The sequence below is a fragment of the Bos grunniens genome, chromosome 4 (assembly GCF_055505025.1).
Source record: "Bos grunniens cultivar Pamir isolate PY7600 chromosome 4, Bosgru_T2T1.0, whole genome shotgun sequence".
In the NCBI taxonomy this organism is placed as follows: Eukaryota; Metazoa; Chordata; class Mammalia; order Artiodactyla; family Bovidae; genus Bos; species Bos grunniens.
The window spans coordinates 107,496,567-107,510,648 of record NC_141168.1 but is presented as its reverse complement, the minus strand read 5'-3'; the positions used below and the strand labels follow the sequence as shown (position 1 = coordinate 107,510,648).

At 42.7% G+C, this 14,082-nt stretch overlaps 1 protein-coding gene and 1 long non-coding RNA gene across 3 annotated transcripts in view; both read left to right on the top strand.

Moving 5' to 3' along the window:
* Positions 1-4,775, top strand: part of ASB4 (ankyrin repeat and SOCS box containing 4) — a 273,176-nt gene extending 268,401 nt beyond the window's left edge. The window contains exons 6-7 of one of the 2 annotated variants that reach the window (XR_015162998.1): positions 3,877-3,985; positions 4,659-4,775. Coding sequence is in view for 1 of the 2 variants with exons in the window: in XM_086397775.1 (XP_086253901.1) it covers positions 3,877-3,891 (15 nt within the window). In the remaining variant the exon portion in view is untranslated. Of the gene's footprint in view, positions 1-3,876; positions 4,020-4,658 lie in introns of those variants that run through there. The other variant, XM_086397775.1, reaches the window with a different exon arrangement.
* A 5,897-nt stretch (positions 4,776-10,672) lies between these two features.
* The window catches only part of LOC147374642 (uncharacterized), a 162,038-nt gene continuing 158,628 nt past the window's right edge, over positions 10,673-14,082 (top strand). Inside the window, exon 1 of the long non-coding RNA XR_015163000.1 lies at positions 10,673-10,849. This is a non-coding gene — a long non-coding RNA (uncharacterized LOC147374642). The remainder of the gene's footprint in view (positions 10,850-14,082) is intronic.

Below are 14,082 nucleotides of genomic sequence, written 5' to 3'. Positions count from 1 at the left end.
CTAACCAGTTGAGACACTCCTGTTGAACACAGACGCAGCCACTGAATCCTCCTCAACAGTGTGTAGACGGCCAGCGCCCACAGTTGATAGGCAAGATTAAACTTCTGTCATCTCTGGGTTCTATTTTCAAGATTCTCACCGACTCACGGTCATATATTATGTAGATAAAAAGCTGGAAGAGATAGAAAGAAGGTGATAATTACTGGCACAGATTTTTTGTTTTCATTTTTTGTTTCTTTTCTCTGTGTATGTGTGTGTGTAAATATAGAATTTTTTTCAAGTGTTTGTTGAGCTGGTCCCTGTAGCAGGTGCTGGGGATTCAGAGGTAAATAATAATAGTCAAAGTCCCAGACCTCATGGGGTCATTTTAAGAAATACTAGTGCCCACTCCCCACCAATTCTTTAAAAAATCTTAATAAGCTAACTAGGTTAATTATACATATGAGTGATGTTAAGGGCCTCATATCATCAGTCTGCCTACTCTCTCCCCAACTAAGCTATAAGCTTCTTAAAGGAAAGAACTTCTGTTTTTCAAAAGATTAAGGTAAAATTTACATACATCAATATACACAACCTTTATATAATTGGATGAATTTTTATAAACATATATAGCTGTGTAATAAATACTCTAATAAAGATAAAGAACACATATTACCCCAGAATTTTCCTTTCTGCCTCTTTCTAATAAATCCTCACATCCCATAGGCAACATCATGTTATTTCTATTACCAGACGTTAGATTTACCTGTTCTTGAATTTCATAGAAATAGAATCATATAGTATGTATTCCTTGATGTCTAACTTCTTTCTCTCAACAGAGTGTTTTGGAGATTCATCCAGATTTTCCCACACATCGGTAGTTTGTACCCCTTTCTTGCTTAGTAGTAATTCCACAGTATGAAAATACCACAATATGTTTGGGTTTCCCAGGTGGCGCTAGAGGTAAAGAGCCCACCTGCCAATGCAGGAGACAGAAGAGACTTGGGCTCAATCCCTGGGTCAGGAAGATCCCCTGGAGCACGGCATGGCAACCCACTCTAGTGTTCTTGCCTGGAGAATCCCATGGATAGAAGAGCCTGGCAAGCTAAAGTCTATGGGGTCACACAGAGTCGGACATGACTGAAGCGACTTAAAACACACACACACACACACACACACCACAATATGTTTATCCATTCTCCTGTTGATAGAGATTTGGGTTATTTCCAGTCTGAGGTAATAATGGATGATGGTTAATTTTATGTGTCAACTTGGTTAGACTATGATACCCAGATGTTTGGTCAAACAGCAATCTAGGATGCAACTGTGAAGGTATTTTTTTAGAAGTGATCAACAGGCTTAGAGTGTACTCATACTCATTATACTCCATATTATGAAGGCAGATTATCCTCCATAATATTGGTGGGCCTCATACAGTCAGTTAAAGACCTTGTAAGAAAAAGACTGAGGTCCTCAGGGGAAGGATTTCTGCTTCCAGACTACCTTCAGATTCAGAATTAAAGCATTAACTCTTATATAGGTCTCCAGGTTGCCCTGAAGACTTCAGATGATAGTTCCTACAATCACATAAGCCAGTTCTTTCAAACAAATAAATCTTTCTCTGAATACATATACACAGCCTAGTGGTTCTGTGTCTCTGGGGAACCTTGACCAACACAATGGACAAACTTGCTATAAACATTCTTGCTGAAGTCTTTTTGTGGACATGTTTCCATTTCCCTTGTGTAAATATCTAGGAGTGGAATCGAAAGGTCAGTCCGTGGGCATATGTTTAACTTCATAAGAAAGTGCCAAATGGTTTTTCAAAGTTATGGACATTTTTTCACTCCCATCAGCAATACATGAGAGTTCTAGCTGCTGCACATTCTTATCAACATTTAGTGGTATCAGCCTTTTTAATTTTAGCTGTTTCAATGGATGTGCATGGATATGTATTTGTAGTTTTTAATTTGCATTTCTCTGAGAGCTAATCATGTTAAACAGCTTCTCTTGTGCCTACTGGGTGTTTGTTTATCTTCTTTCGTGGACTGCCTGTTCAAATATTATGCGATTTGTTCCTTTTGAGTCTCAAATGGTAGCATTTAGTAGGAGTTACACAACTATTGAATGAATGAATAGAAGAATATTATATCCTCTATTATCAGTGATTATTCTGAAATGATTATTAAATCTTTGTCCAGTTATTTATAATGCTTCTAAAGTGCTTCAGTAATACCTGACACATAGGCAGCAGCCGACATTTGTCAGCTACTAATACCATCCCTATTTTTTGTGAGGAATTGGAGATCAGAAATATTGTGTGACTTAACCCAGGTTACCTGGTTACTAACTGTCAAAAACGCTCCGCAACTCTGGGTTCTGTAATTTCACTTTTTTATTTTTTGTTATTAATAGCTTGACCATTTAAATATAGGATTCACCATTAAATGTGTTACTTCATTTTTCTCTTGACTGTTACTTATAGCACATCTATTATTGCAAATACAATGGTGCTGATCATTTTACTTGTATTTAACTCATTTAAACACAATGATTTCGGGCTCCAAAATCACTGCAGATGGTGACTGCAGTCATGAAATTAAAAGACACTTGCTCCTTGGAAGAAAAGCTATGACAAATCTAGACAGCATATTAAAAAGCAGAGCCATTACTTTGCCAACAAAGGTCCGTCTAGTCAAAGCTATGGTTTTTCCAATAGTCGTGTATGGATATGAGAGTTGGACCATAAAGAAAGCTGTGCAATGAAGAATTGATGCTTTTGAGCTGTGGTGTTGGAGAAGACTCTTGAGAGTCCCTTGGACTGCAAGGAGATCCAACCAGTCCATCTTAAAGGAAATCAGTCCTGAATATTCATTGGAAGGACTGATGCTGAAACTGAAACTCCAATACTTTGGCCACCTGATGCGAAGAACTGACTCATTTGAAAAGACCCTGATGCTGGGAAAGATCGAGGGCAGGAGGAGAAGGGGATGACAGAGGATGAGATGGTTGGATGGCATCACTGATTCAATGGACATGAGTTTGTGCCAACTCCGGGAGGTGATGGACAGAGAAACCTGGCGTGCTGCAGTCCATGGGCTCACAAAGCGTCAGACACAACTGAATGACTGAACTGATTTAATTTAACTCATTTAATTCTCACTACAATCCTACAATCCTGTGATGAAAGTACTATTATATTTATTTTAGACAATGAAACTGTAGCACAGAGATGTTATGCAATCACATAGCTAATTAAGAGGTACAGGCAGGATTCAGGCTTGGTTGGTCCCATATCAATACCCAGGTGTTTTGTTTTGCTTCTAAACCGTAATATTCTACTGTTTCTTATGACAAGAATAATTTTGGACAAGTTCAATTTGAGGGGTTAGTGAAACGGCAGGATAGAGAAGTTCAACAGAGTTATGACACTTAGGAGAAAGTTATTGACAGAGATGGGGGTGGGGGGACCGGAGAGGAGAGTATGGTAAGACTGTGCCTGTGTGTTCAGTAAACCACAGGGCAAGACCATTCTAGGAAAGTGTGTTAGGAGTGGTTAGAGAAAGTGCTGAATATATTCAAAGATGGACAAATTCTAACAGTTTGATTCCAGAAAGTTCTATCATGGCCCCCATTTTTTATGGACCTGCCTTATCTACAAGGAGAGGCCTATAATGATGAAGTCTTATAATCTGCAATAGTTTGTCCCTAAGATATTCCACAATATTTTGGCTGCTGTTTGCTGTTAGAATCTGAGGCATGTGGACCTGGGTTACCTGCCCACACAGCCGAGGAGCTCAAAAGCCATTCTGATCACCCTTTTCTTTTTACTGGAAACCTCGAACACCCCCTCAAGTGTCTGTTAAGTCAGGCTGACTCATTTCTCCTTCTGCTCAGATTTCACTCCCCTGAAAAGGCCATCTGAGGAGCAAGGAGTGAGTCAGTCCCGTCAAGCTGGCAGTGCCCAGGGCTGGAGCTTAATTGGCCTTATCTTAGCTCCCACAGGGTAAGTAACCATGCCAAGCCAGATGCTCTAACCCTGGAAAAACAGGTGCACATATGTAAAGGAGGCCTTTGTGACCTTAATGGGAGGTTAGCTCAAAGTCAGTCTATATTTGCTCCTGGCAACAGAATATTTACTGAACCATGGGCTACAAGGCACATTCAGTTTCCCTAAAAATTCATCTCTGCACTGAATATTTGGGCATGTCAGAAACATCAGGACTTGCACAGCAGGTCTGAGCCAAACTCTTCCTCTTGACAGTCCAGAGAGGCAGTAGTTGACAAGGAGTGACTAAGCCAGGCTGTGCCTACTGGGCTGCACACACAAAACATGTTTTTGAAGCCCTGTATACACTCAGCAGGAACACCCTGTTCTTTCTGGCTGGTTGCCAGACACTTATGAGAGAGTTAGCTCATTGCCAAGAATAGACACCAAGGCCTCTTTCCCGCCCCAGAAGGGGACCCTGTGTGGTGCTGGGTGGCCACCACCACCCCATCCCTGCTCATCAAGCCTTCCAGACCTAGCCTACAGACTGTTTCCCTGCACTTCTCAACCCCTTGGGTAGTTTTTAAATAATTACTAGAGACTAGTACTTATCTCTGGGCCACTGTAGTCAGGCAATTCAAAGGCAAATGCAAATATATTCCTTGTTCTTTGTTTGTTTTGCTTCTCTTAGCCTCAGGCTGTGAACCTTGGAGGCAACATCCGAGGAGAATAACCACCAGTCTTTTCCATTTCATAAAAGGTACAGACTGCGCTCCCACACTAGCCCTCTGCTGTAGTTCTGGCAAGGAACACAAAGGTTACTTGAAATTCAACCAGTGCAGGCAAAGTGTTGAAAAAACATTTATCTTCTCTCAGAGGTACTCCTCCCCAGAGTCTTCCTAAATCCTCAGTGTCTCCATTTGGTTCAACTCTATAGTCAAATATTAAAAATTTTTTTCCTCTCTGAAGTGCCTATAAGAGGGAAGTGTCCATTTTAAAATAAATATTTTAAAGTGAGTTTTTTAATATATTCCCTATATTTGTATAGGATATAGCTTCTTGTTTAAAATCTGCTTGCAGAGTTCTCTAAGTTTAAAAAATTCAACTGCTTTTTGGTCTATGGAATTCTGATTAACCAAGATAAAACTGCATGGTGTCAACTACCTGAAATTTTGGCATTTACCCAATCCATGCACCCACCCAGCCACCCATCCATCCATCCATCCGTGCACTCATTCATTCATACTATACTTTCTGAGTTTGAAGATCCTAATAAGTAACTCATCAGCCTTTCTAGCGCTAAAGTTGAGAACCTACAGTAATTAAGAGATGATAAATGTCACACAGACCCTCATTGCTTATTAAGCAACTTAAAATAGAAAAGCTCAGGAGAGAATGATCTGTGTGAGAGTTAAAGATCCTGCCATGGAGTGATTTCACCAACCATATGCAACTGCAAAATATAGAAAGCCAAGCCCAGGCAGGATAAGTTCATTCTGTGCTTAGGACCTGCTAATTGGTTTCACATGTATGTGCACGGAACCCTCCTGGGGCTAGATTCCAATATGGGGAGAGAAATGAGGTAATTCACTGAAAGATACATCTGAGTCAGACTGAAGGAGCTGTTATGACACTGAGTTGTGGTTATAATCAGGGTTGGTGGGAGGATGACACTTTATTTAGGGAGGTATTGATGGTCAAAAAGAACTGACCTTGAATGCTATTTCTCTACTTCCTAAGTGTGATCTTGGCTTTTCACATTATTTATTCAGTAAGTATTCACTGAGCCCTATTATGTGCCAAATGGGCTTCCCCAGTGGTGGTGGCTCAGTAGTAAAGAATCTGCCTGCAATGCAGAAGACGCAGGAGACGCAGGTTCAGTCCCTGGGTGGGGAAGATCCCCTGGAGGAGGGCATGGCTACTCACTTCAGTATTCTTGCCTGGAAGAGCCGCTGGACAGAGGAACCTGGCGGGTTTCAGTCCATAGGGTCACAAAGAGTCAGACACCACTAAAGCAACGGAGCGCACACACATGTGCCGAGCATGGTGGGAGGTGATGGAAATATCCTTGCCTTTACAACATAACACTGATTATTTTTTGGGCTTCACTCTCCTAAGGCATAACAATAGCTATCTTTCAGAACTGTGTGGAGTTCACACATAACTCTGTAAGTATGATAAGATACTAAGAGGGACTTATTGTCTCTAACTGGCAACTTGGCTCCAAATTTGGGGACAAATAGATGATAGAGGACAAAGAGATGACTGGGATTTATTAAGATGCAAATTCTGCTGCCCTCGTTATCACTCTCAACTCATTTATCTTGAGAGAACGATTGAATTGTTAATCTTCAGTTTTAGAAAGAATTCCATGTCTTTTCCTTCCTCCCTTGGAGGGTGGTCCTTCTAAGATAAGCCAATGGGGGTGCCTCAAGAGTGATTTGTAGAGATTGGGGAGGAGGTTGCCCACAAGAAGTTGAGCCTGGAATCTCATTTTTCAGTTGGATACCTACTTATGCAATGAATGGATTTGCTAAACTGCACTTTGTGCCTATTTGAGCAAAGGGAAAGAGGTTTATGGGGAAAACTCGGGGTAAAGAAAATGGGCAGGAGGGGAATAGGGCACATTTTCATTATCTGGCAGGAGTGGATACCATGGAAAGCATGAGTTACTGTGATGGAACCACACCCCGAAGTGTGACTAGGAGAAGAGACCCCAACAGTAAAAGTCTGTAGGGTGGATTATATAGGGACAGGAGTTGAGGGAGATTGGAAAAGGTCCCTTGGAGCTGGTTTTCCCATGAGAGGTGGCCTCTCAGTGATGAGCCTGCCAGAGGATCTTCCAAGAGGTGCAGCATTTGGTTGGCTGCCATGAGGGACGGCAGAACTCACAATGGCACCCAGTAAGTATTAAAAAAGAAAGTTTCTGTTCCCTTTGAGAATGCTGCCTCCCAGCCTTCAACACAGCAAAGGACTCAGAAGATGTGGGGGGGCAGGTTGGGGGGGTTGAGGAACAGGGGGTGGGGATCAGGAAGAGATGCCCCCTCTCCTTGCCCACATTCATGCCTCAGCATTGTCCCTGGATCCAGAGAGGAGATGGACATTTAAATTGGATGAAAATGGAAGTGGAAAGTGCTGGGGTATGTCTTTTAGAAGCTGAAAAGATCAGGAAATTGGCATCTGCTGGAGATGCCATAAAGTCTTGGGAAGGGGGGATTCAATGGAGCATGTTTTAAAGCAGTGATTGAAGAAAAATAAAACCCTATGAAGTTTGAACCCTGCTGAGTTCACAGTATTCAATAAACTGCTGACAAATGTGAAGTGCTTAGCAAATAGTCACTGCTTCACAAATGAAAGATATCATTACTCCTAGTCACCTAAAGAGAATAAATACTCAGAAAATGTCCATATGTTTCAATATCAAAGAGCAAGTAAGATGCTCAATTTGTATTTTTGCTTTAAGAGAGACATAGTATGTTCATGATGTCTTCTGTTTTCCTCATGAAGTTCTTCTCAGGATGTTTTCTGGATTGTTTCACCACATTCCTTTTGCTATTTTAGGCATTTGCCTTTATATTTCATAGACCCTCTCAGGGAATGAGAGGATCCTAAAGGTCATCTGAAGCTGAAACTCCAATACTTTGACCACCTCATGCGAAGAGCTGACTCATTGGAAAAGACTCTGATGCTGGGAGGGATTGGGGGCAGGAAGAGAAGGGGACGACAGAGGATGAGATGGCTGGATGGCATCACCGACTCGATGGACGTGAGTTTGAGTGAACTCCGGGATTTGGTGATGGACAGGGAGGCCTGGCGTGCTGCCAATTCACGGGGTCACAAAGAGTCGGACACGACTGAGCGACTGAACTGAACTGAAAGGTCATCTATTCCCACCTCCAACTTAGGTGAAGATAAAATACTATTTAATTATTAGAAAGATACTTCAAGTTCTTAAAAATGAAGTATCTTGTACAGGGGTGCAATAAAGCAATTTCTGCAGACTTAGTACACAATGAGGAAATCGAAAGTCCTGATGTGGTGAAGCAGAAGGAAGAGGACACCGGGCTTGCTAGGCACAGAGCCAGAAGACTCCAGCAATGTTACAGTTCATGTGCCATCAACCCTGCTTAGCACCCACTTCCTCAGCTATAAAATGGGGGTTGCGACAAGGACCACACCGAATCATGATGATTAAGTGAGATGATTATGTAAAGCATGGAACACAGGGCTGGGAACACAGCTGAGGCTCAAGAAGTAGCTGTTTCCCCCTTTCTGCAGTTGCAGGGTTAGAAGACACCCCTGGGAAGAAGAAATAATGAGTTACTCAGAGAGAGAGGGATTGGGAAGGGGAGTATCAGGAAAAATCCTAAACTTTCACTTGTATAGTCAACTAGAGCTAGTAGTTAAGTGCCATGATTAAGAAGAACTGCAGAATATCATAGTGACACTATTGGAGTAGAATGACATACTGGTATTTTCATATTTATTTCATAATGTATTGATATCCTGGTATTAATATCTTGTTTATTCAAAAACAATGTTCAGAATTCGGCAAAATTTTCAAAAATCATTGAAACTAAATATTTGGTAGATTTCCCCTATAAAATGTATAAACATATAATATGAACTAGATTCCAAAAATTAAATATTAAACATACATTATCATTCTAATTTGAATTAATAGCAAGAGAAACACAATATACTTATACTAAATAAACTACTATTATAAAAAGTGAAGAAAATAAATCCTGAAAATTAACAATGAGTTATTTGACTTTTTTGCAGGTCTGATCTTAAGAACCATGTGTATCAATGGTATCATCTTTGATGGTGAGCCAAATTTGGGGGCAAATTTTTCTAGCCACTAGAAAAGCTTTTTCATATTTTATACTAGCTGGATAAATAGTTAAGAGAGAAATATAAACTAAACCCAAACTTCTTTCTCAGCATCTTTTACATACAACTAATCTTATTTCCTGGGCTTCCCAGGTGGTGGTAGGGGTAAAGAACCGCCCTGCTACTGCAGGAGACATAAGAGATTCTGGTTTGATTCCTAGGTTGGGAAGATCCCCTGGAGGAGGCCATGGCAACCCACTCCAGTATTCTTGCCTGGAGAATCCCATGGACAGAGGAGCCTGGCAGGCTACAATCCATAGGGAAGAGTCAAACGTGACTGAAGCGACTTAGCACACACACACAATCTTATTTCTGTGTGCTAATCTTTTAAAACTTTTTACTTTTATTAAAGACTTCAATATTTTTATTAACAGCAAGCTGTAGTTTTTGTTTCTAAGGCCCAGCAGTTGATTTGCAAGATCCCTGGTTCTTAGTTTCTGCTATGAAACAAACAGCCTTTGTTCAAACAAACAAAACAAATCAATCAAACAGATAAGGAGTTTCCACCACTGAACACTGATTGTTTTTGCTGTCAACTTGGCCCCATTCGAAGTGTAGATATCTTGAGGGTAAGACTAAGTCTTTGTTCTTTATAATTCTCTTTTAGGGAAGCTCTCCTTCTTTATATATTCAGATTAATGCTAAAAATAAAATTTAAAAATACCTCTTTCAAGAAGTAGACCTAGAGAGAATTTGATCTGGGAAAATCTGTGCTAAGAGTTATACTCTTTTTCACTTACAAGCCCAAATACCTTGAAAGATCATAAAGCCTCCATGTAAATGCTGGGTTTAACTCTTTAGGTACTTCTCAAGACATAAATAATTCAGATTTCAGATTTTTAAAATACTGAAATAATGGTATCACACCAACAAACAGATTGGATCTTTGATACTTCACAAAGTATCAAAGCATGATATACTGGAGTTCTAGAATATTGCAATTCAACACTACAGTCACTGGTTTAAATCATCTTGCTCAGAAAATTTTCCTTCATTAAAGTAAGTGTCTAGATTTCCTTTTTAGAGTAAGTCCACATTGATTTAAGGCAGATGTTTACAGGGTCTATTTAAATACATGAATACACCTAAGATGTCCATTCCAAGTCCAATGCAATGGACATGAACTTGGGCAAACCTCCGGGGTGAAAGAGTCAAACACGACTGGGCGACTGAACAACGACCAGGTGTCCTCACTTTAGTCGTTAATGAGAGGGATGCAGACCAAGTCTGTTGTTTTTCAAAGCTGAGCAGTGGACAGAGAACTGCAGGTAGGAGGAAGAGAATTATGATTGGAGGGTCAGACCCAGGAGGGAGGGGCAGTAGATTGGCCCTAGAAAGCCTGGGGCTGCCTCAGGAAGACAAAGGGGGCCTGGAAGAGATGCTGATGCAGGCAGGGAAGGGTCAGAGGGTAGCCAGACACCTCTCCTCCAACACGTTTACACTGGGCACAGTTTGTGGCAAAGCCACTGTATTAAGTGTGGCGGAGAAAATGTATTTTTAAAAAGTGACAGTCCGGGCTTTTAACAGCTTGAGGAAGGGAGAAAATCAGACCTGATATTGTTATTGATCCTCCCAAGTCAGTCTCCAACAGAAGTCCTGCTCTGTGTCACTGGGGCCAACAGAACAAGACCCAATTTGTATGAGGAACAGATGAAAGCTATACTCTGATCAAGGAACGGAGAGGTGCCAGCTTGCCTCTAGAACACACGCGCACCTGGACAGACCGCAGTGGGCGGGGCTGCGTTACTGGGCTCCTGCCGGCGGGGGAGGGGACGGAGTTCTCCCGCAGTGGGCACAGGTGTGCGGCTCAGACCTGCGCAGGCCCGCCGCCGCCATCTTGACTATCGGTGTCTTGCGCAGCGGTCTGTGCCTGAGCCACGCAGGTGCTGAGATGTCCCCGAGGCCACTTCTCACCAGGATCTCTGGGTCCAAAGCGCCAAGTTTGAGACCTCTGCATGTGAAACTAGATGAAGCGCAAGAGAGAAGGTTAGACCTTATTTTAGCACCTAGATGCCATCTTATTTTTTTCCTGGGACAGCAGTGGGCTTTGCCGGTGATAACGTGCACAAAAGAAGTGAAGAAACACACAAATGTATATAATCAGAAAATATTTAGGAAAAAATTAAGAATAAATGAGGTTGGGTAAGAAGTAACAAAATGATTAGTGAAATATGGGTTTCCTTAAAGGGGAATATTTTGAGCCGGGTTTTGAAAAGTTGAACGTTGTTGGCAGGAAGAAAATGTCTTTCTACACTGAGGGACTGGTGTATACGAAAGTGTTATCTTAGCTTGGGTTCCTGAGAAAGGGTCTGAGGTTAATCTTATGAGCGTTCGCTTTCCTTTGGAATGCAATCCCAGAGAAGCAGAGAGAGACAACAAGGAAGGCTAAAAATAAATTAAAAAATAATGTCAGGGAGATTTAGTTATAGAACATTCAAATGGTTGCTCAGTTATGCAGAACACCTCCAGAGAGTGATCTGCATCATGAATTCACAGCATCTCGGTAAAGGAGGAGAGAAGGGTGAATAGTCTATTACCGACGCCTTTCTGCCTACTCTTTCTCATCTCTGGTTTGCCAGAGTGTTAACTTTCCCGTCTTCCCACCAGACAGCTGTTGTGGTTTCTGCCATGATAGGAGTGATGGAGGTCATATCAGAGTCTGGCTTTTTCTCTCAAGGATTTGCAGTGAGGCTGAGATAACTAGGGTTAAATGATGAGCCTTCAAGGTTTTATAACTTTTGCAATGGCACGAGCCAGTCAGCCATTTGGCCTGCTCTCAACCAGAAGTTGGATCAAGCAGCACTCGAGTTGGGGACAGATGATGCTTTGTGGGGGGCTTCTGCAGTGGCCCAGTGATAAAGAATTCACCAGTAATGCAGGAGACTAAGGAGATGCAGGTTTGATCCCTGGGTTGGGAAGATTCCCTGGAGGGGGGCATGGCAATCCACTCCAGTATTCTTACCTGGAGAATCCCAGGGACAGAGCAGCCTGGTGGGCCACAGTCCATGGTGTAGCACGTAGTTGGACATGACTAAAGCAACTTACCATGCATGCTCAAGGCCTTGTGAATGTGAGGAGACTTAGGAGTTTGGTCTGGTCCAGGGATGAAAATGGATGGTGAAAAAATAAGCATGTGTAGGGGAATAGGTCCCAGGCTGATGGATGATTTATGGTATCCTTTGGATGACATTTCAGGAAGCTAGAATTTATAAGTTGATCTGAGTTTGAGATTTGCCCAGTTTGTTTTGCTTATTATGATTGATAGTATGATTTAAACTATTCAGTAATCTTTTCAACTTCCTTCCTAAACTTCAGAGGCTGGAAGGGTAAAACTAACACTAACTAGCAGCTAGAGTTCTGGAGATGATTCAGGTTGTGTCTAAAAGATGCAGTCATGAAGCACTTGAATTCAGAACTGAAGGAGATGGCAATAAAAGTATTTATGATGCAATTGTAGCAGGAATTGAGTGTGTAGACAGGAGCCAGGATCAGACTTCCTATCATGGCCCTGCCTAAGGCTTCCAGCTGGCTCGATTGTGTGGTGTAGCTTTGGAAATTTCTCCTGGATGCTCAAACTGAGACTGTTTCTCTCTTAATTAATTTATAAGCTTTTTAATGCTCTATTAAAACAAAACAAGAGAGCTTCCTTGGTGGCTCAGATGGTAAAGCGTCTGCCTACAATGTGGGAGACCCAGGTTTAATCCCTGGGTCAGGAAGATCTCCTGGAGAAGGAAATGGCAACCCACTCCAGTATTCTTGCCATCCATCTTGCATGGATGGAGGAGGCTGGTAGGCTGCAGTCCATGGGGTTGCAAAGAGTTGGACATGACCGAGCCACTTCCAGTCCATTTTTAGTTCACTGATTCCTAGAATGTCGACATTCACTCTTGCCATCTCTTGTTTGACCACTTCCAATTTGCCTTGATTCATGGACCTAACGTTCCAGGTTCCTATGCAATATTGCTGTTTACAGCATCGGACCTTGCTTCTATCACCAGTTACATCCACAGCTGGGTATTCTTTTTGCTTTGGCTCCATCCCTTCGTTCTTTCTGGATATATTTCTCCACTGATCTCCAGTAGCATATTGGGCACCTACTGACATGGGGAGTTCCTCTTTCAGTATTCTATCATTTTGCCTTTTCATACTGTTCATGGGTTCTCAAGGCAAGAATACTGAAGTGTTTTGCCATTTGTTGGGTGTTGTCATTATAGACATGCCTGAACCGGCTAAGTCTGCTCCTGCCCCTAAAAAGGGCTCTAAAAAAGCTGTGACCACGGCCCAGAAGAAGGACGGCAAGCAGCGCAAGCGCAGCCGCAAGAAAAGCTACTCCGTGTACGTGTACAAGGTGCTGAAGCAAGTCCATCCGGACACTGGCATCTCATCCAAGGCCATGAGAATCATGAACTTCTTCGTCAACTACATTTTCGAGTGCATCACTGGTGAGGCATCGCGCCTGGCGCATTACAACAAGCGCTCGACTATCACATCCAGGGAGATCCAGACTGCCGTGCGCTTGCTGCTACCTGGGGAGCTGGCCAAGCACGCCGTGTCTGAGGGCACTAAGGCTGTCACCAACTATACCAGCTCCAAGTAAATATAATATGCCTTGCCGCTGTTAACGGAGAAGGCAATGGCACCCCACTCCAGTATTCTTGCCTGGAAAATCCCATGGACGGAGGGCCTGGTGGGCTGTAGTCCATGGGGTCGCTAAGAGTTGGACATGACTGAGTGACTTCACTTTCACTTTCTCCAGTGGACCACATTCTGTCAGATCTCTCCACCATGACCCGCCCATCTTGGGTTGCCCCACAGGCATGGCTTAGTTTCATTGAGTTAGACAAGGCTGTGGTCCTAGTGTGATTAGATTGACTAGTTTTCTGTGAGTATGGTTTCAGTGTGTCTGCCCTCTGATGCCCTCTTGCAACACCTACCGTCTTACTTGGGTTTCTCTTACCTTGGACATGGGGTATCTCTTCACGGCTGCTCCAGCAAAGTGCAGCCGCTGCTCCTTACCTTGGACGAGGGGTATCTCCTCAACGCCGCCCTTTCTGACCTTGAACTTGGGATAGCTCCTCTAGGCCCTCCTGCGCCTGCACAGCCACGGCTCCTTGGATGTGGGGTAACTCCTCTTGTCGCCGCCCCTGACTGCAGCCATGAAATTAAAAGACACTTACTCCTTGGAAGGAAAGTTATGACCAACCTAGATAGCATATTCA